The following is a 24,948-nucleotide window of genomic DNA, read 5'->3' as shown; positions in this document are numbered from 1 at the left end:
GAAAAGTTAGCAAGAAAATGGTGGTATTTTTCAGGAAAAATGAGACTTCTGTGAGCTTTTCCATTTACCAAACCTATGCTTCAGGGCTGATGCAACTCATCTTTTGGAGGCTTTGTTCTGTTGTTTTTTTCCGTGTGGTGTGAAAATAGCTAATCCAGCTCTGGTGATCACAACTTAGTTCCATTATGGACGCCAGGTTTCTAGCTTTCCAGCAACCCGAGCTGCAAAAGTTCATGGTGTTTTTTTTGTTGTTGTTGCTGGTTTTTGTTTATTTGTTTGTTTTGTTTTGATTTGTTGTTTGTTTGTTTGCTTTCTCTCTATTTGCAGACCAGCATAGCAAAGACAGTAGGGCAAAAGTAGGGAAAGTAGGAAAGAGCCCTGCGTGGTCAGTTTGGGGAGGGCAATTTTGGCAGGGCTGCAGAGTCAGGGGAAGGTTGCAGAGCACCAAGGTGCGGTGTGGTCTGTACCTCACTGGTGAGGGGGTTACAAGTATCTAAATTCTGCAGATAGGGCAAGTAGCTCAATTTGTAGTATTATGCCCGGAAAAATCACCTTAGAGTGCATCAGCTAATGTGTCCAGTGCAATCCCAGAGAGCAAGGACGTGATGAGCTTAGTGGGATGAAAAGAAGAGCCACAGCTCAGCTGCAAACTAGAGACAACTTTGGTGGGCTGGGATTCAGTTTGGTCTTGGGGAAGGTCTCTCCCTCCCATTTTTTTTTTTATAACTTGCATGTTTTGGAGTTTGGCTTTTGTAAATGCCACCACGAAAGCCCAACTCTACAAGCCTATGTGTTACTAAAAGAGGTACCAGCCTTCAGTATGTCAGAAGGTTTCTGTGACAGAGGGAGAACAGAAGGAGGATCTCCCAGCCAGCACTGGGACCTGAAAAAAAACCCACAGGCTACACCTTTGACAGGAGTTGCTGTGGCAGAGCTGTCTTTTCACCCTCTACATCGACTTTCCAGCTGGAAATGATGCTGACCACAAAACACATCTGGGCATGGCAAAAGTTGGACTTCCCTCTGCAAGCAAACAAGCAGCATCGCTGTGCAGAAGGCTCTGCATCTGCTGCTGTTCCAGATGTTGACACAGCTCTCGGGGCCGGCAGCGAGGTGTGCGGGTGAGGCCATCCCCTGCTGAGCGAGCCCTTTGAACACAGGTTCCTCTGCAGCAGAGCACACTCCGAGGTGCCTTTCCTGCACAGCCAGGGCTGGTATCAATTAAATGATTTTGCTGAGCGTTTAAAGCAGTTAAAAATAAACGAGCTGTAAAAATAATAAATGCAATTACAAAAGGACACAATTACAAAGACCTTCCCTCACCTTGTTCCTTTCCTGTTCAAGGACTAGTGGGTTATCTGTTTTGATGGGATGGAAGTAAAGTAAGGACAAGGAACAAATGAAATGAGTTTCTCCTGAGTTCAAGACTTGAAGAAACCTAAACATCTTAGACCATCCTCTTTTCCAGTGTCTTTCTTTGCAGAAAAACACCAGAACTATTTAAAAAGGTGCTGTCAACAACAAGGAGCAGAGCAAGGGAAATTTCTTGTGACATATTTTTCATCAGAAAATGTTTCTGCTTTTTCAAAATGTCTGCAGAGTTGAAGATCTTTTTTCATTTTTTTAGGAAGTTACTTCTTACTGGCCTTGCAAGTGGTTTTGTCTCTATTTCAGTTTTGCTTTGTTTCATTACCCTTCTGTCCCAAATTTCTTGGTAAATTTAGGGCTTTTGCATTTTCCTCTCTGTATGTATGTGTGTGTGAATATGCATGTGTGTGTATGTGTATATGTATTTCAGCTAGATATTATGTTTTGTCAACTCTTAAATTAAGTTTGTAGTGTCTTTGTGCTCATAGAAATATGGGACTAAGCATTGCTGTTTTAAATGGGGCATTATACAATTTTGCTCACTCTAATTCAATTACTGAAATCCTCTCTGGAACTAAGCCAGCTGTGGAGCACATGTACCAAGAACCTCAGGTAGATGTGTGTACATGACAGTCTTACCATCGGTTTTGAAGGAAAAAGCTAGGAATACGAATAAATACTTGCCTACCTGATCAGAGCCATTCGCTAAAAGTAAATGACAGCTCTGGATTTCTTGAGACTTCTAACTGCTTAGGCCATCATTTTTATCCTGAGAATTAAAAGCTAAAATTATGCAAAGTTTCTCACTTGCAGCTTTTAAACAGCAGAGCTGTTTAAAGATCAGTGTGATACAGTGCCTCTCTTCAGATTCACTGCCCAGAGCTGCCCGTGTTGCTGCCCCAGGAAGCAGATGCTGGTTCAACCCGTGCCTGCTGTGTCTGCAGCATCGAGTCCATGGCCACCAGCTCGTCTCAGGCCTGGGCACCGTGTGGAGTGGAGCAGTACTAGGAAGGATCCAGCGGGTCCAGAGGAGGGCCATGAAAATGGCCAGAGGGCTGGAACGCCCCTCCTGTGGAGACAGGCTCAGGGAGTTGGGGCTGCTCAGCCTGGAGAAGAGAAGGCTCTGGGGAGACCTCATTGCAGCCATGTACACAAAGGGGGCTTGTAAGGAAGATGGAGAAGGACTTAGAACAGATCTTAGGAGTAAATTCTTTACTGTGAGGGTGGTGAGGCACTGGCACAGACTGCCCGGAGAAGCTGTGGATGCCCCATCCCTGGAGGTGTTCAAGGCCAGGCTGGGTAGGGCTTTGGGCAGCCTGGTCTGGTGGGAGGTGTCCCTGCCCATGGCACAGGGTTGGAACTGAATGGTCTTGAAGGTCCCGTCCAACCCAAACCATTCTGTGATTCTGTGAGATCTCAGACAGGAAAATTGTTAGCGGACTGTCAGTATCAGTCTTACAAATGGTAATGTTTATGATTTTAGTGCAGTATAGCGGCAATAAATGCTGCAAAGTTAAATAAAACTAATCCTTCCAAGTGTTAGATTTGCATTGGGAGAACTCTAGACTTAGCACCCTTCTTCATATTTTGATACAGATTTTTTTATTTTTTTTTCTCTTGGGTTCAGAAGAATTATGTTATGCTGAGCATGACAGAAGAAAAGCCTGGGCAGGCTCTCTGAAGAGTGCCAGAGGAAACTTCACAACGCTGCAGAGACTGCTAAAACAGGTTGAATTACAGTTGCAAGCAGTTCCAGTCCATGGGTAGTGTGTGAATTTTGTCTTGAGCAATAAGCTCAAGTCTCCTGTAGAGGAAGGAATGCGATGCTTTCAGGTGGACCTCTAATGTGAAGTCTGACCTCACTGTGATAAACCCACAGGGATCCTGCTTCAGGGAGGTACTTACTTCAGTAGACTTTCATAACTTGCTGCAACACAATAATGAGGAAACATTTTCTTTGACTTGAACATCAGCATAGAGGATTGTAGGGAGGTTACCTCACCTTGATCAATACCTAGAGTATTTCTGTATATCAAGATATATGACTTTAATGCATATTACACTGTTATAAGGTTGTTAAGACACTTGCCAAATGTTGAATGCATTAGGAAAAGGGTCTTGTATCTTGTATTATGCTGTAATAATACTTGTTAAGAATGGAAAAATATGTTCTTGCTAACACACTTGTAGATTAGCCATGGCAATTTGCTACAAAAAAATAAAAAAATTTAAAAAAAAATTGCTTTTTTTTTTGCATAATGATGCAGAATCCTGCACTGATTCTTGTTAAAAAGGCACCCTACAGCTTCACCTTCTTATGCCTTATGAACTTTCCTCCATTTGTAGTTACAGCAGTGTCACCTGTATAGGATAATAGAAAATAATCTTGCTTTGCATTGTTTCATACATTAAATAGCAGAAGTTACTGAGAAGGTTCAGAATTTGGCTAGCAATGACATTAAAATTCAGCCTTTTTACTTCCCACATGCTCTTGATAACCAAGGTGAGTCACTGGTCTCAGTTTTATTACATCCCATTTATGGATCCCATCAACACTAATGTTGAACATGAGGATAAACTTGATGTGTCATCTTATTAGTGCTTATAAATTTTAAATGACTATCATCAACTTGCTGAAGCACACAATAAAATAATTCTCATGTGCATAACTTTTTAATAACAGGAAGAAGGAAGGATGAGCTTGAGTTTAGCTGTTATGTATTGCTGAATGCTTTGCTTTAGCCGCTTGCAGTTGCAGAGGCCCTTTGTTTAATTCTATAGTAGCCGTGAAAACTTCTGAGTGCTGCATCTTTATTTATTTATTTGTTTGTTTGTTTATTTATTTATTTCCCCAAAGGACAGAGGGGTCCTGTTTTAGCAGCATATAACATATTCCTTTAGGATTCTGTGCTCATAAAGATGCTGAACAATCTTAGATCAGTATCTCTCTTTAAAGATTACAAATTTGTATTAAAGACTTTTTGTATTAAAAATAAATAAATAATGGAAATATTGCACTGCAGTTAAAGATAACTGAAATCAGTGAAAGTCTTGAGATGGAAAAAAAATTGAGTGTCCAGATAAGCTTTTCTGGCTAAAATGCATTAAGAGCAAGCCAGATAAATTGAAGTTTTCACCACCCAGATGCAGAAAGGACCAGAGCACATTTATTATTGGTAAAGGAAGCATAGCACATTAATAATAGTCATTTCTGGTCCTGTAAGAGCAACTGAAGTCAAGAAAGCTTTCACGGAAGTGATAGAGATTTAGAATCTATGAAATAAGCTTTTTTCATTATAGGGTTAATGTGCCAGATCATCACACTGATCTGATCTTTGTCTTACAGAGCAGGGACTGTCTTCTCCCTTAACACTTGTTAAATACTGTTCAGGATTCATTTTAATTATTTTATTATTAATTTATTTATTTTTGGTAGGGGGGCAGGAACAGATATCTTTGACATCAAAGCTTCTGCTGTTTGTTGCTGCCAACCTGCAGAGGTCACCTTCCACTGAGGACAGGTTGGCAATAGTTCTCCCCTTAATTCTGAAGCTCTTTGAGAAGTCCTGAAAATCTAAATGCAGACCTTTTCAGTCAGCTTGAAGCCAAATAATCACTCGCCTGACAGGACAAATTCCAGGAGAGGGAGGCTAGAAAGTGAAGGTTAGTGACAACTGCTCAGTGATACTTGTAGCAACCTCTTTTGCAGTGCAGATGTAGAACTGGATAGAGAACAGGAAAATACTCTGTGGAAGCATTTGCACATTAAAAAAAAAATTAAAAATAAAATAAAATAAAAATCACACTTTTAGACTTTTAAGCCAAATGAACCTTGTGATTTGAGTATTTTTGACCAACTCATGCAGATATGGAGAAATCTGCTGTCAACAATAGCCTGTGTTTATACCTTGCATCCTCAGGATTTCATCCAGCATCTGTGCTCAACTCTCTTTCCGTTAACAGGCTCAATTTTTTGTTCCCAAGAGAGTTTATTATCACTGTGTCTCCAGAATTGAATAGTGATTTTTTTTTATTTTTTTTAAGAGCTGGTTAATCTTAGGTATGACTATAAAGCTACTTTGCCAGTTAAAATTACCCACTAATACTTGGTGTTTGAGCATACTGCTGAAGCAGGGCAGTCAAAGTCAAAGTTGCATGCTGCGTCAGAGGCGACATACATATTGATGTTGGATGCAGCCTCTCCTTATTCTTGCCTGCGCTGGCATAGTGGAGGTGAAAAGAAGGGCAGCAGAGAGGTCTGCTTATAAGGATTTGGAGCGTGTCTTCAGCTTAAGATTTCTCTGCCAGCAGCTTGCCTGAAGGATCTTCCCAGGTAGGTGGCACTGAGGATGGTGCTGGATGGGGTCAGCACCTGTCGGTGTGGCCTTGCCTTTGTCAGTCTCTTCAGGGGGAATTCCTCATGCACTTGTGCTTCCCCAGGAATAGCTTAATGGAATGGGGAAATATCTGTCTGCCTTCCTAGTGGTGGCAGCCTTTTGGGCACAGATGTATGGAAATGCAGTTCTCCATGCTCTGATTCTGCAGTGAGCCAAGCTTGTTGGCTGTGATCAGTGCGTCTCTGCCTGGCTGGGACTCTCAGCTTTGCAGTGACATGCAGGAGGTTCTTGCTGATGTGTTTATTGGATTCTGGTTGCAGTCTATTTCTGAAAAACAAAATCTTTATATTGTCTCTTGCATTTTATATGTTGTGGTTCAACTCCATTTCACTGATACTCGTTAACTTCAATATCTTTACATCACATGCTCTTAAATCATCTCTCCTGCCTCTGGTCCCTTCACTTTTCAGACACGTAGTATTAGAAATCCCTAAAATATCATCAAAATATTTTAGGGGGTTCTTTTATGTTAACAGAGTTTGGGTCAACTGCAGTAATAAGTAACCATCTGATTAAAGTGAATTCATCTTTCCCTGCATATTCATATTCTCTTCATAAGAATGACCTTTCTAAATTCTCTATATAAAATGCACAGCTTGAAGTTAAGAACTGGCAAGAACTTTGGCCTCAGACATTATGGGAAAATGCTGATCCTCCCAGGGAGATGCTGATGTTACATTTTATTCTTCTGCTTCCCTTTTTTTCCTGTCATGTGAGAAATCCTGTTTGTCCTGAACTTAAAATCCCTTTCAGCTTCCAACAGAAACTTAATGATGTTGATTTGTTTGGCTTCTCAGGCCGTTTTTAGGAAAACAAAATATTTGGACCCAGGTAACAGATAAGCAGTAACCCTCTGTTTTTAAAACACCGCATATTCAGGATGGGGTAATGGGGCAATTCTAAGACCTTTGGCAGGACAGAGGTGATAAGAGCTTTTTTTAAATGGCATGTGCTAATATTTTCCCATAGCTACTTGTAACAGTAAGGACAATCGAGCCTTGTGCTTGTCTTAAATTTCGAATTGTTTTCATTGCTGTCCAGCGGGAGGGAGATGCATCGCAGTTTTCTGGATTGTATCAGGGTAGGTACTGGCGTTTTCACAGCTGAACTGAGCTGCCCTGGAGTGAGTTGTAGTAGAGTAAGAAAGAAGTCAGGCTGCAGAGCTTGTCTCCTTGCCAGTTTTTGTGTTTACTTTTCATTATGATTAAATGCCTGCAAAAATAAGTTGGTGATTGAATCCAGTCCTTAATGTGAAGGGACAAAATGGAACTGGGAGTAGGAAATGTCACGCCTGAATCCCTTAGCCATTAAATATCAAAGCTTTTGGTGGTGTCCCCTGCTGAACCCTTTCTCCTCACTGGAGGCCTGTGTCTTTGAGATAAGGTTTTAGGGAGTAACCCGCTTGGAGGGTCAAAGCAAAATCTTTGGTTTCCATGGAAGAAGGCAAAGTGTTCTGCCACATGGGAGGGGACAGTCAATGTTTGGGCTCTTGTTGGGAATGAAGTGCTAATTTTAGCAGTGTCAGACCAAAACAGGACCGCTCTTCTGTCATGGGTTGGAGATGGCTACTGTGGTGGTGTGTCTGCTTCTCCGGTCCCAGCAGAATGTACTGGCTTCATTGCAGGACCTGTCATCCAAATATCACAGAATCACAGAACTGTAGGGGTTGGAAGGGACCTCGAAAGATCATCGGGTCAGACCCCCCTGCCAAAGCAGGTTCCTTAGAGCAGGCTGCCCAGGTAGGCGTCCAGACAGGCCTGAAATATCTCCAGAGAAGGAGACTCCACAATCTCCCAGGGCAGCCTGTTTCAGTGCTCTGTCACTCTCACTGTGAAGAAATTATTTTGCGTGTTGGTGTGGAACTTCCTGTGCTTTATCTTGTGGCCATTACCCCTTGTCCTGTCCCCACAAACCACTGAAAAGAGGTTGGCCAAATCCCTCTGTCTCCCACACCTCAGGTATTTATACACATTGATGAGATCCCCTCTCAGTCTTCTTTTCTTCAGGCTGAAGAGATCCAGATCTCTCAGCCTTTCTTCGTAAGGAAGATGCTCCAGGTCCCGTATCATCTTTGTGGCCCTCCGCTGGACTCTTTCCAGGAAATCCCTGCCTTTTTTTGTACCGGGGAGCCCAGAACTGGACACAGTACTCCAGGTGAGGCCTGACCAGGGCAGAGTAGAGGGGGAGGATCACCTCCCTTGACCTGCTGGCCACATTCCTTTTAATGCACGCCAGGATCCCATTGGCCCTCTTGGCCATGAGGGCACACTGCTGGCTCATGCTGGCTCATGGTCAACCTGTTGTCCACCAGGACTCCAGGTCCTTCTCCTCAGAGCTCCTCTCCGGCAGGTCATCCCTCAGCCTGTACTGATACATGCGGTTGTTCCTTCCCAGGTGCAGGACTCTACACTTGCTCTTGTTAAACCTCATTTGGTTTCTTCCTGCCCATCTCTCCAGCCGGTCCAGGTCTCACTGAATGGCAGCACAGCCTTCTGGCATGTCAGCCACTTTTCCCAGCTTTATGTCTTCAGCATACTTGCTGAGGGCAGACGCTATTCCCTCATCAAGGTCATTGATGAAGATGTTGAACAAGACCGGACCCAGCACCGACCCCTGGGGAACACCGCTAGTCACAGGTCTCCAGCCGGACTCTGCGCCACCGATCACCACCCTCTGAGCTTGGCCAGTCTGCCAGTTCTCAACCCACCTTACTGTCCACTCCTCTATCCCACACTTTCTCAGCTTTGCTATCAGGATGTCATGGGAGACATTATCGAAAGCCTTGCTAAAGTCAAGGTAGATGACATCCACTGCTCTCCCCTCATCTACCCACCTGGTGATGCCATCATAGAAGGCAATGACATTGGTCGAGCACGACTTCCCCTTGGTGAATCCATGCTGACTACAAATATGCCCCTCTGAAAACAGCTCATCCCTGGGGCTCGATCTGTAGCATGCTCTGTTGCTACCCTTCTTGTCTCAAGCCCTTTCCCTATTCCTTGTGGTAGGCAAGGGTAGGTTCATCTAGTCTAACTCCAAATGTTTCAATGTCTATGTCTATGTGGGAATTATCCACCCTGATGCCTCTTTGCTGTCAGCCCAATGGAGAGAACAAGAATTTCATCTACCTGTTAAAGGATGAAACAAGTAGTACCCTGGAAATACCATTTTTGCCATAAAACACATCTACATCACCAGCTCAGGCTTCCTAAGGTCAGTCCTACCCATGTGTTATTCCCATGAGCCAACCTCTTAAAAATGGCACTAAATCCAAATGAATGGTTTGGGCTTGGCTTTTTCATTTGGATATGTGTTTCAGTAATACTTTGTGTAAATAACACATATCTCCCATTTGATAATTCCTAGTACTAGGTTTTCTGAAGTGGATGGATGTGATAAAGGCCCACTGCCTAAAATATGCCAGGAAGCCCCCGTGCTTTCTGTAATTCCTAGGAAAGGGCTTATGGTTTCCATTTCAGGGACTGTCTTTAGCTGCCTTGTAGTCTAGGAAAAGATCACACTTTGCCTTCAAGTAGGCAAGTATTATGGTTCTGCTTTAGTCTTTAATTCAGAAATCTATTGTGCCTTTTTGTTGCCCTAACTGAGGATGTACTTCTAAGTAAATTAGAAGCTCTGTATAGATGCTATCAGTGACACTGATATTAAAGACCTAATTACAGATCTGTGAGATCTGTTTTGGCTGTCACTTGTTCAGCAGCCCACATCCCGTCATCACCTGTTACAGTGTCTGTGCTTTTGGCCACAACATGGGTTGTGCTGCCAATCTGTTTTTCCCATGAAGGAATTTAATCCGTAGTCCCAGATCTTTATAAAGGGAGATGAGTTGTGGTGCTATCCTCTGGTTTTGTCTGGGGCTATATCCCCAGAAGCATCAGGACACCTGGCAGGAAAGGAGTTAATGCATTAGAAAGGCATCGCTGCAGACTGCTGGTGGTTTGGGGGGTGGGGGTAGGGGGTGTTTGTTTTTTTCCTTTAATCTTTGGTATTGCACAAAACTCTTTCCTTGATTTAGAAACTTTAAGCTAGTCCCCTGGCTTTGGGATAATAAAACAAACTCTTCCTGTAGAGTGGCAAAAATAAATAAAGCATGTCCCTTGCTTTTGGAATATGTGCAGAACAGTCACTTTTCTTCAAGAAAATATCAACACATCTAGTCCACAGTCTGGCCAGGATTAATACTAATAATCCATTTCACCTCTGGCAGGGTTGTGCTGTGGTCTTTGTATTTAGGCCTGGTGCTTTAAACCTTCTCCACGCTGCTCCAGAGAGACACTGGTCCTTTTTTTCTGGTGACTGTTGTGGTGATACTTATCTGGTGATACTTGTCTGGTTTTCTCAGGGATCCCACTCTGAGGGTCCTTTTCCCAGGTAGAGCCCAGTAGGAAGCTGGTGCAAGGCACCAACGTCTTTTCCTCTTTTCAGGAAAAAAAGATAGGACCCTGAATCTATCTTGGTGTTTGGCAGTGGTGCTTCAGCTCCACTAGAAACAACATTCAATGAGCACAGAATGATGGGGAAGCACGAACACTACAACAACACCATTATCTTTGAGAAACCTTTGAGGAGCTTTCTCTGTAACAAATTTTCTTAAAACAAACAAAAACCAAACCCCAACCAACCAACCAGAAAAAAAGGGGGTATCAGGTCCCTGTCCTTGCATTTTTAGGAAGCAAAAAATTGTGTGGCTTAAGAGCAGCTCTTTCATCATTTTATAACTTAGAAGTTCGGTCACTTAGTAGAAGAACTTCTGCATTATTAAACAGATATTGATGTTAATGATGGCAGGATGCTGGCAAGAAAATTACCAAACGTTAAACTCGTGGGCTAAATGTGATTAAATCTCCTTGATCCATGGAGGAAGTCTAGTTTAGATTGCTGCTAAGTACTTTTACTCATTAGTATGGAAGTAGATCTTTCGTGTGTATGTGTGGGTGTTTTTGTTAAATTGAGACACAGAAAGGATAAGAGAGGGACACAGCTGGATTTTTTCCAGCCTTAGACTCACCCTTTTCTTTTTGCAGACATTATGGATGAGACTTGAAAGCACACATTTATCATATAATCAGAGTGGAAAATAATTCAAGACCTCTTGCTATCACCCCTTTTCTTTACCATGTTAATTTCCAGAATCTATTCTCAAGAATATCTGATGCTAATATTAACTCTGAGTTCTGATGACAAACAAGTCAGCGCTAAAATTGTACTCTTTGTTGCAGATTTCTGGTACCCCTTATGTTTACAGGTGAGCTATCATGACAGTCTCTAAGTTTCTGAAACCAAGGAAAACTTTTTCTCGCACAGAATTTATCACATTTTAAAATCTCACAGCTTCCACTGCCGTCAAGAAGAGAGAGGAAGCTTGAATGTAAACACTGATTTGCTCATGGAAAATATAAAAGCATGTGAGGTCATTTGGGAGAAGAATTATCTCCAAAATGATCTCATACTAGAAGGACCCGTTTATTAAGTTCAAGCTTGGTTTCATGCTGGAAACATTGCATAAGAAACAGATGCACTTTTTTAGCAGATTATCTATCATAGTTTCCATAGTGCGTATGATTCCAGTGGGAACTGTGAGCCAAACATCAAAGGATAAATTGCTTAAGAGTTTATTGCCCCCATAAATCTTCTTTGAATATGAGATGTGTATACCAAAGAACCATTAGCTGTTGTGGTGATGAGTAGTTTCTCCCTGGTGTGAGGGTCCCAGAGTTTTATTTGGGGCATGGACTGTGCCTGTAAGGGTTGGCCTCCAAGTGGTCTGTTTCTTCCAAAAAGGTCCCCTCTTCGGTTAGTTGATGTGACATCTCTCACCCCATTCTTGTAAGAATCAAATGCCATGCTTAGAGGCAAGGTGGTGCACTGCATCTTTAAGCATTTAATCTCTTTAACCTTACCACAAGCTGGCTTTTTGTGTTATTTTCAAAATACCTATGGAGTTTGCATAGGAATAGGAAGTCTTCAAAGGAGTGCTCTCTTCAGCAAACTCTGGACAGGGTAGCTCCTGGCTAAAACAGCATCATTTGGATTTATTGCAGTCATTCTGCCCAGAGAGGGGGAAGCCACAATGGTCCATCGTATTTGATGGAAAGTATCTTGTCTGCAACCTAATCTGAAACCTTGAGGTCTTGTTTTGCATGCTGACAAGACCAGGGTTTTGCTAGATGAGGGGACCATTGTTTCTCTCAGATCAGTACATCCTGTCCTATGAAGACAGTCTGATTCCTATGAAGACAGGCTGAGGGAGTTGGGGTTGTTCAGCCTTGACAAGAGAAGGCTCCAGGGAGACCTTAAAGTGGCCTGCCAGTACCTAAAGGGGGTCTGCAGGAAAGCTGGGGAGGGTCTCTGTCAGGGAGTGCAGTGATAGGACAAGGGGTAATGGCTTTAAAATAAAAGAGGCTAGATTTAGATTAGATATAAGGAAGATATTCTTTACTGTGAGGGTGGTGAGGCACTGGCACAGGTTGCCCAGAGAAGCTGTGGATGCCCTATCTCTGGAGGTGTTCAAGGCCGGGACAGATGGGGCTTTGGCCAACCTGGTCTGGTGGGAGGTGTCCCTGCCCATGGCAGGGAGGTTAGACCTAGATGGTCTTGAAGGTCCCCTCCAACTGAAACCATTCCATAATTGTATGTTTCTGTGATTCTAACAAAGGATTTTGTAAGTAATTTCATCTGTGGCGTCCATAGCAAATGTATCTGTAGGGGACTTACTGTTCAGAGAACAAGGTGCAGCACCATATCTACTACTCAGTGGAGGCAGGCAGGAACATAAAATACCTCTAATATGTTCTTAAGACTTCAGTTTCTGGTGCTGATCAATGAAACATTTTAATTGGCTTGTCTGAACAGCATAAACGTATTTCTGAGTATTTGCAACCTCCAAGAGCAACTCTGTAGTAAAACACAAATGTGATGGGAGATTGAATCAGGTCGTTACATCAGCACTGCTGAGTGCTTTGTTTCAAATAGCTGTTGAGGTTGTTCCCAGGTAAAGTATAGTTTCCTGCATTCCTGCTGCGGTCTCACGTGGCTTCAGAAGGTAACTGAGGAGGGAAGGTGGCTTCAACTATATAGGCTAAGCTAAGAGGTCCATTAGCCCAAGAAACTCAAGCAGAATCTGATTTTGGCCATCTTACTTGTTAGTTAAAGGTTGTATTTGAGATGAGATCATAAGACCTTCCTCTATGCAATGGTCTTCCATCGATGTGTCCACATTTGGGATGACTGTGAAAGCAGAAAATATTTAACGAAATGAGTGAGGGAGAAGGTGAACTGCAGTAAGAAAAGGGAGTCAATGAATATACTGCTAGTCAGAGCAAGATATTTATATATGCTCTTGCTGTTCAGAACAGAGGTACTAAATTTTAGATATCTAAGAAGAAAACTTCCAATGTTACAGGTCAAAAGACATGATAAGGAAGTTTGCTATATATAGATAACATTAGCAGGTAACATTGAGCAGTTCTACCTTAATTTAGAAAAGTGCAAAGAGGAAAATCTTGCTTTGAAAGAACTGCAAAATGCATCTTTATAAATGATGACCAGAACTGGTGTTTGAGTAGGAAATGAACATTTTCTTGAAACAGAGATACTTTATAAGATAAAAGCTTCATAAAAAGGGCATTTTGTGCTGAAGAATTGCAGATCTCTGGGGTACTTCTCCATGTTTTGTTATCTGTTTCACAAAATGACAAGCTGATGGGGTTGAAAAGTCAAGACTGTTTATATAGATAGAGTCCTTGAAAATCATCGCAGGTGGGTAATTTCTAAAAATAGCATTGCAAGGCACTGAAATGCTACATCACTTCAACAAAAAGAGGCTTGAAAAAGGAAAGATGATTCTTAAAGTCATTGCAGACTCATCCTTTATAATGCCTGAATCTTTGAGAGATGTACTTCATTTTTAAGTAATAATATCCTAAAATGATTGTTATTTACAAAGGATCCTGCTGGTGATGGACAGACTATGAGTGCTCTCACTGTCTTCATTCTCTGGGTCAGACCTTTGTAAATCCAGAGTCTACAGCCGCTGTAATTTTTCTTAGCACATGATATGACCTAATGCTTGTTTTCTGCCCCCCAGACAGTTGGCTCCTATGGGAGCTGTCAGAGAAAATCCTTTTGGAGTCTGAAGCAATTTGCTTTTCATACAGCTGTGTTTCGAAGCTGTCCTCCTGTTGGGACGCTTTGGGTAGGACACTGGCTTTGGTATGTGTATAGGGGGACATACTTTTTGGAGAGATTGTAGCCTGAGCAGCACAGAAGATCAGATTGATTTGGCCATTGGCACAGGGTGTCCCTCCAGCACACCCAGTGGATTTACGCACTGACTCACGTTGCTGTTCCCTGCTGGTGTGCTGGCTGTGGGCTGCCGTAGGTGCAGGATGTGGGAGCTGGGAGCTTTTCCTGCTGCTGGAGAATGCCACAGAAATGCTTCTTCTGCCTTCGCTCAAGATTCGGCTTCTCCACGTGAATTTTTCTCACTTAGAAAATGAGGACATCATTAGCCAGAAAGGTGAGAGAGGTCAGCTGCCATCCTGAATGAATACTGCTGCTTTATGCTTTCTAACAGAGATGTTCAGAAGTTACTTGTGGGGCAAAAGATGTTCTGAGGGTAAAAGAGCCAATATTAATACTAATTTCTCCTTTGCTTTTGGAATTCTGGTGGTGGGGCACAGTCTTATTTTCTGGACTGTGTCCAAGCAGGGTAAGAGGGCAGAAAGCTGATTACATGGGTCTTGAAGGAAAAATGTTTGTATGTGTTTTGGTGGAGGAACTGGTACTATTTCAAACTGAGGAGAAATGTTGTAGTCAAATAATGAACTTTTTGAGGGTTGAGGGGGTTAGAAGCAAGCAGTGAGTTTTCTACAAAGAACAGGAAAAGGAAGAACAAAATGACCATTAAAGAAATTTGTAAAACTCAGAGAAAACAAACAATATAAAAAAAAAAAAAAGTCCAGCTTAGTAAAACAAGTGAATGCATTTGCTCTGCAGTGGTGGCAGACCACAGAATCAAAATGATCAAATGAAAAATGTTTTTCAGCTTTCAGTGATGTCCATTGAGGGAAAGAGAACTAATGGAAATGAGGCTTGGAAGAGGAAAATAGCACAACAACAGGAGGGCAGCTCAACTGAGTGACTCAGAGGGTGTTTCTCTGATTATTACCTTGTTCTTTTATAGTACATGGAGCTGTAGATCTGGCAAAAAGGATTTTTAATGAAAATCAAGACAGTCAAATTAGTGAATATCCCTAAAACAACACAAGGCAGGAAATGTAGCACCCAAATTTGATAACAGTTAGAACAATATGGTCTAGGCAATATGGATTCATCAGCTGAGTTTCTGTATGATCGAAAGACTTTGAACTTGTACTGAAGGAAAGACGAATTAAAAACATAGAAGGAGATGGAAAATAATCTAATGCTTTTATTTGAAAAGAGCTAATTTTCTACAAAGGTGAAAATGAATAGATTTGGTCTTTATTTCCATATTGCCTTGAAAATCCTAGGAACTGTAGGAGGTTGTTATGCTGTATCTCCATAACCACAGTAGGCTGCATGTCTGTCTGTACAGGCATTAATGGGAATTATATGCTGGGCAAGAGGTCAATCTTATATACTAAGCCAGGCATCTGTCATGGTCCAAAATTAATTAACATTTTTTATTAATGACTTGGAAAGTGGAGTAGAGACTAAGTTTATTCACTGCGCAGCCATTGCCAAAATGAGATAGGAATAGCTTTGTAAACATTGAAGGATGGGATTAAAATTAATTTGTTTTGAACAGATAGGTCTGAAATAAGATATAAGTCAAGTGCAAAATACTGTATTTGGTTATCAGCTAATCCCCATGATAGGGGTAGGTTGTTATACAGCAGTTCTGCAGAGGAAGATGGAGTGATTATTTTTTCACTCAGATTTAATCCTTGATTCAGTGTTTCGTGTGTTATATGGGAAGCAAACACCATACCAGTGTGTATAAACAGGGGTGCTGCATACGAGACTTGCAAAGTAGTCGCCTGCTCTACTTAGCTCTGTGGAGTCTTTAGGAAAAGCACTGTGTCCATTTTCGGGCAATTCAGGAAAACATCAACAATGATCAACCAAAAGTTCACAGACTGCAATGTATAAAAAAAAAAGTCTGAAAGAACTGGGATTGTTTAATTTACAGAAAAGAAGATGCAGGAGAGATGCTTCAAATTTGTTAAGTATGTCCACAAGCAAAGAGTTAATATAATACTCTGTGTTCACAGCAAAGACTGAAAAAAAAAAAAAAAAAAAAAAAGAGTGAAAAGGAGACAGGTTACACATCAGGATTTCTTTGACAATAAAGATAATGAAGCAGTGAAGTAGATTGCCTAGTCTGTATTTACCTTCCAGGGACAGCAATCTCTCAGCTTTGTTAAGTAGCCATCCCTGGAAGAGCACAGCTGTCGCTGATCCTGGCTGTCAGGATTTTCCGCCTGTGCCTTGTGTGATTTGTAAGCTCTGCTACAGCTGGGCACAAGGGCTCACACATTGGATAAGGAATGAGTGGAGAAAGTGGCTGTGAGTTGTTCTGGAAGGAGGAATAGCATGGAGATGGAGAATTGCTGGAGAGTCTGGTAGTAATGTATTTTGCTACTAAGTGGGATACATCTCCTGTATATTCTAACTGACCCAAAAAGATGTGATGGAATTTGCTATAAACTGTCGGGAGAAAGAATCAAAAAAATGTATGGAGTCCTCTGTTGCCTGTCTACTTTACGTACAAGATGCTCAGAAAATACAGTGATTAATAACAATGCAAATTCTCTGGTGTGTACACAGCCCATGTATCTGGAGACGCAAGGGGACTGCAGGATTATTTGCAAATCCCTCATGTGAGGAAAAAGTCAACTCTGACTGGACTGAGTGCTTCTTAAATCCAGCCTTTCTTGGAGATGACAAGAAGTATGCTTCTTGGACAAAACCGTGCAGTTGCAACTGCAGATGAATTACTTCAACAAGACGTTTTCTTTCCTGCTAGCTAATTCGTACATCATGTGGCCCATGGAGCTGAAAATTGCTCATTCTGTACACTCATTAAAATAATGAGCAACATCTTTGCAAGCGTGGTGGGTAGAGTTGTTCGCCTCGGTGTGATGAGGAGCTTGCTCTGGCAGCCGTGGTGCAGCGCAGCCTGGCTGTGGGGTCTAGCCCATGCTGATGGGAGGAAGACGTGGGGAGGAAAAACCTTGGCATTGACTGTTAGGCATAGGGACCAGTCCTTCAGCTGGCATTGCTTCTTTGTTGTGGTTGTCTGATGTGGTAAGAAGCAGGAAGATGTATGTTGGCCAAACAAACACCTAAATATGTGGACAGAAATGAACCTATGCACTTAGAAAGTACCTTCATATGGTCTGATGGAAAACCCAGTTAAGTTACAGAGGCTCATTTGGCATACATAGCTGACATTTACCCTTTTCCACCTGTTCTCTTTTTCCAGGTCTCTAAAATAAGCTTTTTTAAATGGACTGCAAAAAGTGTGTATGTACAGAACAATTCGATTTTCCTTCCTTCATTTCTCTCTTTCTCTTTTTGCGTTAGTCTGTATTACTTGATAATGCTGCGTTAAGATAGGACCGGATGAATGATTAAATCAGCAAAGCCAAGAAATGGTAGCTTTAGGTGGGAGGGGGTGAATGAACTACTGCAAATATAGTAGAAGGGTAAACTGGATTTGGCAATAATAGAGAAATTTCTGTATCCTTATGATCACTTTTGAATAACCATTAGTCACATTACGAAAATAACTTTGTCCTGGTGGCATAAGGAAAAACTGTAACTCGCTGGTATTGAAAGAAACTTCATTATTAAAGAAATTTCATTCCTCCTATTTCAGCCTCCTCTTAGAGGACAAAGACCACAACTTATAGAAAGTAGTCCACAGTAGAATAGAAAAAATATCCCTAAGTCTGTGCAAATGACAAAAATAAGTTTGATGTGGCTGCTAAATGGCAATGAAAGGAGAAGAAATGATTTTACTCTTGCTTCTGTGGCGAGGCTTTAAATACAAGTGTGGGGGAAAGACAAATTTGTGTCCTTGATCAAGTTCTTCCCTGAAATGTATGCGCTTGTAGAGAGAATACCAGAGTGCAGGAAGCCGTGGGTAGACAGCTTCGTATCATGAACTCATTCTGCAGAGAAAACTCTCTTTTTCTAAATGTTTACATTCATTCAGCAGTGTAGAAATCCACTGTGCATTGTGTCTTGAGCTAACATGTGCACATGCATACGGCAGCATGTGGGCAGCCCTGCACTTCATGCATGCGGATGGGGGGCCGGGCAGGAATGTGTGGCTACACATCATTGTGTGGGAGCCAGCTTGGGCACACTCAGGCCTGTCGGTCTCAGCTAGAAACTCTTTCAAATGTTTTTTTTCTGGAGTAAATGCACAAGAAACAAGGTACTATGCAACATAAGAAGCACTAGCCAAAGGAAGGAAGGAGGGATGGAGATTTTACTCTCATTACTTGAAGAGGGCACTACTGAAGACATGGTATGGTTGCTACCCCAAGGATATTTTATTTTGGGCAGGGAGGGAAATAGGGAAGTTTGGGCTTTGTTTTTGTTTTCTAGAAAGCTCAGTCTGGGCAGACTCCTCGGTGCAAATATACTCATGGTTGTGAAGACAATTAAGCCCAGTGTAAGACCTGAAGCAAAAAGCAAAAATAACACAATGGAACTTTGCAATAAAATACTTGTGATATGACCAAAGTGCAAGTTTCTTTCCTATCATAAGTGTGTGCGAGGTCTTCAAGGATGAAAGCCTGATGTGAGTTAGGTCTGCTATGTGCACATGAAGACATGTTTAAGGGATTAACGTTTCTGGGTGAAAGGAGTGGAGAAAGACAGAGTGATGGCATTGAGAAAGATGGGATAACAAAAGAAACAGAAAGGGGTCATGACCTAAGCATTATGATCAAACGGAGTTAATCAGAACTCATGTCAGTGAGTTATCTAACCCTCTACCTGTGAATATTTATATATATGTTAATGCATGATGATTCTAGATTCACTTTATTTCTTATCTCCCACTTTTTAACATTCTAAAGGGTGAAAAAAGAGAGACTGTTGAATATCACTTCTGTTCCCTGCACATTTCCTAGTGGTGATGAGTTGCTGTCTGAACTGTGACAGCAAGTATTTCTCACCATCTGTGTGGGCATACCAACTACATCCTTTCAGTCAACTGAAATGTAACTTGGGCTTGTGTCTTCTTTCCTCACTCCCTGCACTTTGGCTTTGCTGGAAGGAAATGGGGAGATTCATGGTACATGGTACTTGGTACATGGATGGGAAAGGAAGTCGCAATTTGGTGGTGGGATTAGTGGGATGGTCTGCAGAGCCCAGGTGTCCTGTTAGTGTGCAGCAAAGACCAAGTAACTTCTCCCTCTCCTGCATCCTCTCTCTCTCTTTCATTTTTTTTTTTATTTGTTTGTTTGTTTGTTTGTTTTCCTGGTGACACTTCATTTAGGTAGTAAGCATTTGTTTCACTTCATTGGGACTGCTTGGGGGTTTGAACACCCTAATATTTACTAGAGCTCAAATGTTCTTTCAGACCTAGAAGTTATTTTATACCTAATTTTATTCTGTATTTCCCTCTGCTTCAAAGATAGTGATCATGTGCTTTTAATACATTAATGTTTCTTTAATACTTACTCTTTGCAAAGATTCAGCATTGCCAAAATCAATAGTTTGAATTAAATTAAGCTGTAAATTAGTAATTTTACAACAGTCTTCATTCTGACACTATCAGAGGAGATGATTATCTAGCAAAAAAAGTGGCAGTTTTGCATGTCAGCAGACTTGTTTGGATTTTTGTGTCGGGAAACAAGTTTAATTCTATAGATTCTGATCGATAAAGTATGTGAGACGTTTACTTCAGTGACAATTTTCATGTAGACCAATGCTGCAGCTCTAGGTAGTAATGCCACCCAGTGGAGGAGTGGTGAATGTGAAGCTAACAACAACAAAAAAAAATAGTAAAGTAAAAACACTAATTTTTCTGAAGAAATTAAGATTTTACTAATTTTCCTTATTTAGTAATTGTCTTTCTGTTTTCTTATTTAAAAAAAAAAACAGTATCTGAAATTTTATTGTTTTCTTCTCAAGTCATTTTGCTCTCTTGCTGTTAATAAACTAATAGCTGTATATTAATATCACATAAAAATTGTACAGACAATGCAGTTCATATCATGTATGAGATTCCATGATTTCAAACATAATTTTATCTTTGGATAGAGTAACAATTAATGCATCTCAATCTTTTATGAATCAGATGTTTGAAAAAAAAAATAAGAGCAATCAAAATGTTTTTTCTTATATTGAAATGTTCTTAATATACTTAATAATTCCTGATATGCAAAAGAGAAAATGAGTTGTGTTGAAAATTTAAAATTCAATTTTACTATTAATGATATATTTTTCCCAGGAGAAAAAGCTCAGTTCACAAGTTCCTGTGTACTTAAACTCCAGAAAATAATGTTTTCTGGAGGAAAACTAGAAAAATGTGAGTTTTTTTTTTTTTTTTTTTTTTCCTGGTGAGTTCTAAATGCACATTTTTGGGATCTTGAGATCTAATCAGTAGTGAATTTGTCGTGAAATCACTGATAAAATATAATTATGAATTTACAGTCAGATATGTTTCTTTAGGAACAGTCACATAGTGGACCACCCGCCCTGAAATTCTTGGGAAGCTCTTGGGTTAACATCGTTAACAAGGGAAGAATTTTGGCAAGTTGCATATTTCTTTGAATATATTTGTGCTGGTATTTCAGCCTACAGAGATGCGCATCACACTGCTTGTTACCTGCTAACTTGGTGTTACTTGAGCATTACTGGGATAGTACTGAGCATTATTTGGCATTGCAAAGGCTGCTCAGGCTGCTGGGGCATGGTGGGGTTTGCTGTGTGCTGGTTGCTGGAGGCAATGAAGGCACCTGAGAAGGAGCATGGGTGTGTGGAAGGAAGCACCTGGATTTAATAACTTCAGTTCATCCTTCACCATTTCCTCTGTCTGTAATGGTCTGGTTGGATTGTACCAGCTGGGTGGGAACTGAAGCAGAGCAATGACTGGTGCTCCAATTTCGATGTCGAAATGCTGCTTGTGCCCACTGTCAGGTCTCATGGTGAGAGTTTGTTAGATCTGCTCACGAACTGCTGAAAAACAAGTTAATTTCTCAAGTAATTGATTGCTTGGCAGGTGGAAAGAGATCAAATTACTTGCACTTACGTTACTTGGCAATCTTACTGTTTCTGTTGTGTTGCGAGGGCGACAGCATCCATCATGGTTCACAACCACACTGCGGTTAGTCACAGGCTGGCCTGCATCAATGCTGCCCAGATTTTGGAAAACTAAATCCTCCCAGGCAAGCTGAAGCCTTTGCCACCCCAGCCAACTGATGCTGAAGGGCCACTACTTGATGCCTGTGCATATTGGACTTATTTGGAGCTATAGCTGCAGGCATGTGAAATACCACCTGACAGTGTATGAGTGTTTCGCCAAGTCCCTCTGCTACAGTTTGGATTTTCCCATCGCTGTTTTCCCCTGCCTCCAGTTTGATGTCTTCATCCCCACCCAAGGTCTGCAGTCCCTCCTGGCGTGGGTGGTGGGGAACAGTTTGGGGACATTGAGAGGCTGCCACACCATGGGCAGCAGGAACAAGAATGGATAGAAGAAAGCCAGCATAGGCTTCAGTGGATCTCCTTGCTTTGTAGCTGCTGTTTCAGCTAGAAAACCTGTTTGTGACCAAAACCTCAGCCCAACGATTTTTTGGGGGGTCCTCTAATCAAAAGATTTTTCATCTTTTTTGAGCTCCTCGTGTTCCATTCCTTTTTTTTTAAAAAAGAAAAAAAAAAAACAAAAACAAACACAGATAAATCATTATATGTTGTATTTTACATATAGGAATAGGGAGAGAAGTGATTGATTGGGAGTTAGAAAAGTACACTGTTTTCCTGAGCAGGTTGTCAGGCCTCCATACTGATTGCTTTTTGTGGTAGAAGAATGACTAATATATATATATTTTTGAAATGATTCATTTAAAAGAGCTCTGCTGGGTGATGTTCTTTATTTCCTGTGTGTTCGTACATGGCATTTCGTTGTGACTCTGAAAGGAACAGCAAGACATGATTAGAGCATGTACTGATGGAGATGTATTGATGTTAAACAAGCAAAAAGCTGAGGTCTGTGAGTCAGGAAGTGAGTCTTTTGCAGCCTGTTTGCTGCAAAACATGCAGCATCAGTTTTGAAACGTTTGTTTTATCAGTGTGGAAGCTGGATTCCTCAGAAAGTCAATGATATACGTATTAACCTTACCAGTCTCAGATTAATAGAGTATGTGTATGCAGCTACGTAAAATAAAAGGAAACGTCATTCTTGTTTGTTTATGTACAAGTATATACAAGTTTATGCGTATTTAACCATAGCAGAGCTACCCTGGTTGCTGCACGGGACATCTGTGATGCAACGAGTGTCAGTGATTCACTGATACAGAACATGAGGACGCGTGTGATGACTCATTTCTTCCCTCCCGCTTTCTTATTCCACTAATCTGAAGAAAAGCTTAACAACTTGTACCAGAATTTAATGAACCATAAATACAAGCCCTAACAGTATGACAGTGAGATGTATTTGATTGTGGATTGTTTCCCGTAAAATTCCCTTAAGAGAAATAAGATTACATTTATTTTCCTCCAGATAAAGAAGAATGAACTAGACAAAACACTGGAGAATTGCTGCAGAGATGAAGAATTCAGCAGTGTCAATTTCTGATACCCAACTACAGCAAAGCTTGATAGTTTTGGGGAAAAAGATAAATGGAAAATGAAAAGAAAGCTGTGCTCTTCAAAACTTTGAAAAAAAAAAAAAGCCTTCTAAAATTTCTCCCATTTACAAACAGAAATTTTCACTTGACCACTTCTGACTTTTCCCACAAATCTGGAAATAAATAAAAAAATAAATTTGGAGAAAAAAAAAAAAAAAAGTAAAAATATCGGATTTTTTCCTCTGAGAAGGAAAAAGCTGGGCACCTGCTGCGCTGGTTAATATGGTATCTGCTTTAGTAAAAGGTTTAGATGGACTAGTGCCTCTATAAAGGTTTAGATTTTTCTGTTGGATTTTTCCCTTCCCCTTTGGTGTCTCTGACTCAAAATGATTGATTTTTGCTTAGCTTGCCATTTGATGTCAGTTGTGATTCAGCTTTTCAGGAGGGAAGAACTGTATTTCAAAGACCACATGAGGGAGTTTTGTGCTGTGTATCTATCTGCAGGCAGATCTCTTGCTAATATGGGACACTTCAGCTTCATGGTTTTACCTTGTAGAAGGCAAACACTTTCTTCAGCAGTTCTCAACTTTTTCCAGACCGAAGGAGTCTCTCATTAGCTCAAGGCTGTTTTCAGTGGATACTGTTTGGAATTTATTGCTTAATAATGGCAGATGCTGAGTTCTGGCACACAGGCATCCCACCCTGTGCCCCGTACACCCTTGAAGTGTGTGTGTTGTGGGAAGGCAAGTGAGGAGAAAGCAGGTGTGGTTGTTTTATTTACTTTCTGCTTTCCTCTTTTCCCACCTGTGTAAGTGCAAGTGTGGTTAGATCTTACCTGAAAAGAGCCATTATATCACACTAACTCTAGTTCATGTTACAGTGTCTTCTCTGTCAGAAGTGTTTGACAAACCCTGTTTATTTGGCATTTTAGATTTCTGTCAGTAATCTCAGAGTATCACCCTATCTGCTTTACAGGAGATGCTTTGCTTTAAGGCTTGCATATGCAAATTCCTTGCAGGTGCATGGATAGGCAGCTGCTGCACACTGCTAGGGATCCTCTGAAGGCCCGTACTATTCAAGCGTTAAAATGAGTTCTCTGGGGTGGATGCTGCCAGAGCTAGACTTTCAGCAATTCATCCACTACCTACTGTTCCCTTGAGGAACTGGAGCCTATTTTTTTGGAGGAAATAATACCACACATTTAAAGAGCAATTTGAAGAGCCCTGCAGAGAGCATGGCAGTCACTTACCGGTCACTCCAGAGAGGAAAATTACATGTTTGAGAGGATGTTACAGGAGACTTGCAAGGAGCAACCCACTGTTTGGGGAGCAATGTCATCTCTCCCTGAAGTGTGATTCAACAGGTGTATTTCAGCTACTTTTCCTAGCTACAGATGGCTTAGCACTATGCTGGGTAGAGCAAAGTACATCTATAGTATGTCTTTAAGCCCCCTACTGCCAGCTTTTCCCATTTTCCCAAGTGGCATCTATGCCAAAGATGGAAATATTTTATATGTATATATATATATAATTTCCCCTACAGTATCTCGTCTGTGCATTCACTCCTCTTTCATGAAACTCCAGAGGTCGTAATTCAAAGGCTGCAAGGAGTTGAAAACACTGACATGTTTAAGGCAGTACGATGTGTGGTGATCGTACAGAGCTCTGTCAGCTAGCCAACGCACTTTAGTTTGGTCAGTGAGAGTAATTGAAAAAGAGTTAAGGTGAAGAAAGCATGCTGTCTGACGAGAGAAGTAAATGATCAAGCAACCCCCTCAGCACTCCCTAAATAGCTTCAAATAGTTCCAGGAAACCTTTGTTTCATCCGAACGGAGAGATGTGAAATTAGACTTGAGAAGAATTAGCTTCTTGGAGCAGTCTCAGTGGAGCAAACGATAGAATGTGTTTTTGTATGGTGATAGGATTAAAACATACAAGGAACGCAGCTGCTGGGTCGCACCTCTCATTATAAGAGCACTACACTCCGGTGCCCTGTAAAACATGGTAAACACTCCACATTGGAATATCCATTGCAGTCAGCCAACGTGCAGATTGTTTCCACCATACGCAGCCCCAGAGGAGATAGTCTTCCATGCTGTGACTTGCATCTCTTCTTCCGAAGTTTAAAAATTTCCATTTTTTTATGGAGCGAATGCTTGTGTTTTGTGGAATTGGCAAGTGCGTTTTTAGCTATATGCCCAAACAACTTTTTATAGTTTTGGTCAATCTGCAAATGACAATATGCCAGCTTTCTCCATTTCTTACAGCTCACTTACCCTTTTCCATTTTTCTTTTTTTCTCCACCCCCACAAAATATTTCCTCTCTTACAAAGTGTTTCCTAGCCACAACCACCCTTGCCATTCAAGTGGCAA

General features: G+C 41.3%; 1 protein-coding gene across 3 annotated transcripts in view; it reads left to right on the top strand.

The window, feature by feature from the left end:
* Window positions 1-24,948, top strand: part of ARHGAP6 (Rho GTPase activating protein 6) — a 312,132-nt gene that overhangs the window by 74,690 nt on the left and 212,494 nt on the right. Inside the window, exon 1 of one of the 3 annotated variants that reach the window (XM_084507620.1) lies at window positions 14,183-14,301. The exons of the other annotated variants lie outside the window; for them this stretch is intronic. Within the exon in view, the coding sequence (XP_084363746.1) occupies window positions 14,278-14,301 (24 nt within the window). The 5' untranslated portion in view covers window positions 14,183-14,277. Of the gene's footprint in view, window positions 1-14,182; window positions 14,302-24,948 lie in introns of those variants that run through there. 3 annotated transcript variants of the gene reach the window in all.

The sequence above is a fragment of the Aythya ferina genome (assembly GCF_964211825.1).
Source record: "Aythya ferina genome assembly, chromosome: 1".
NCBI lineage: Eukaryota > Metazoa > Chordata > Aves > Anseriformes > Anatidae > Aythya > Aythya ferina.
This window is presented reverse-complemented; position numbering and strand designations above follow the sequence as displayed.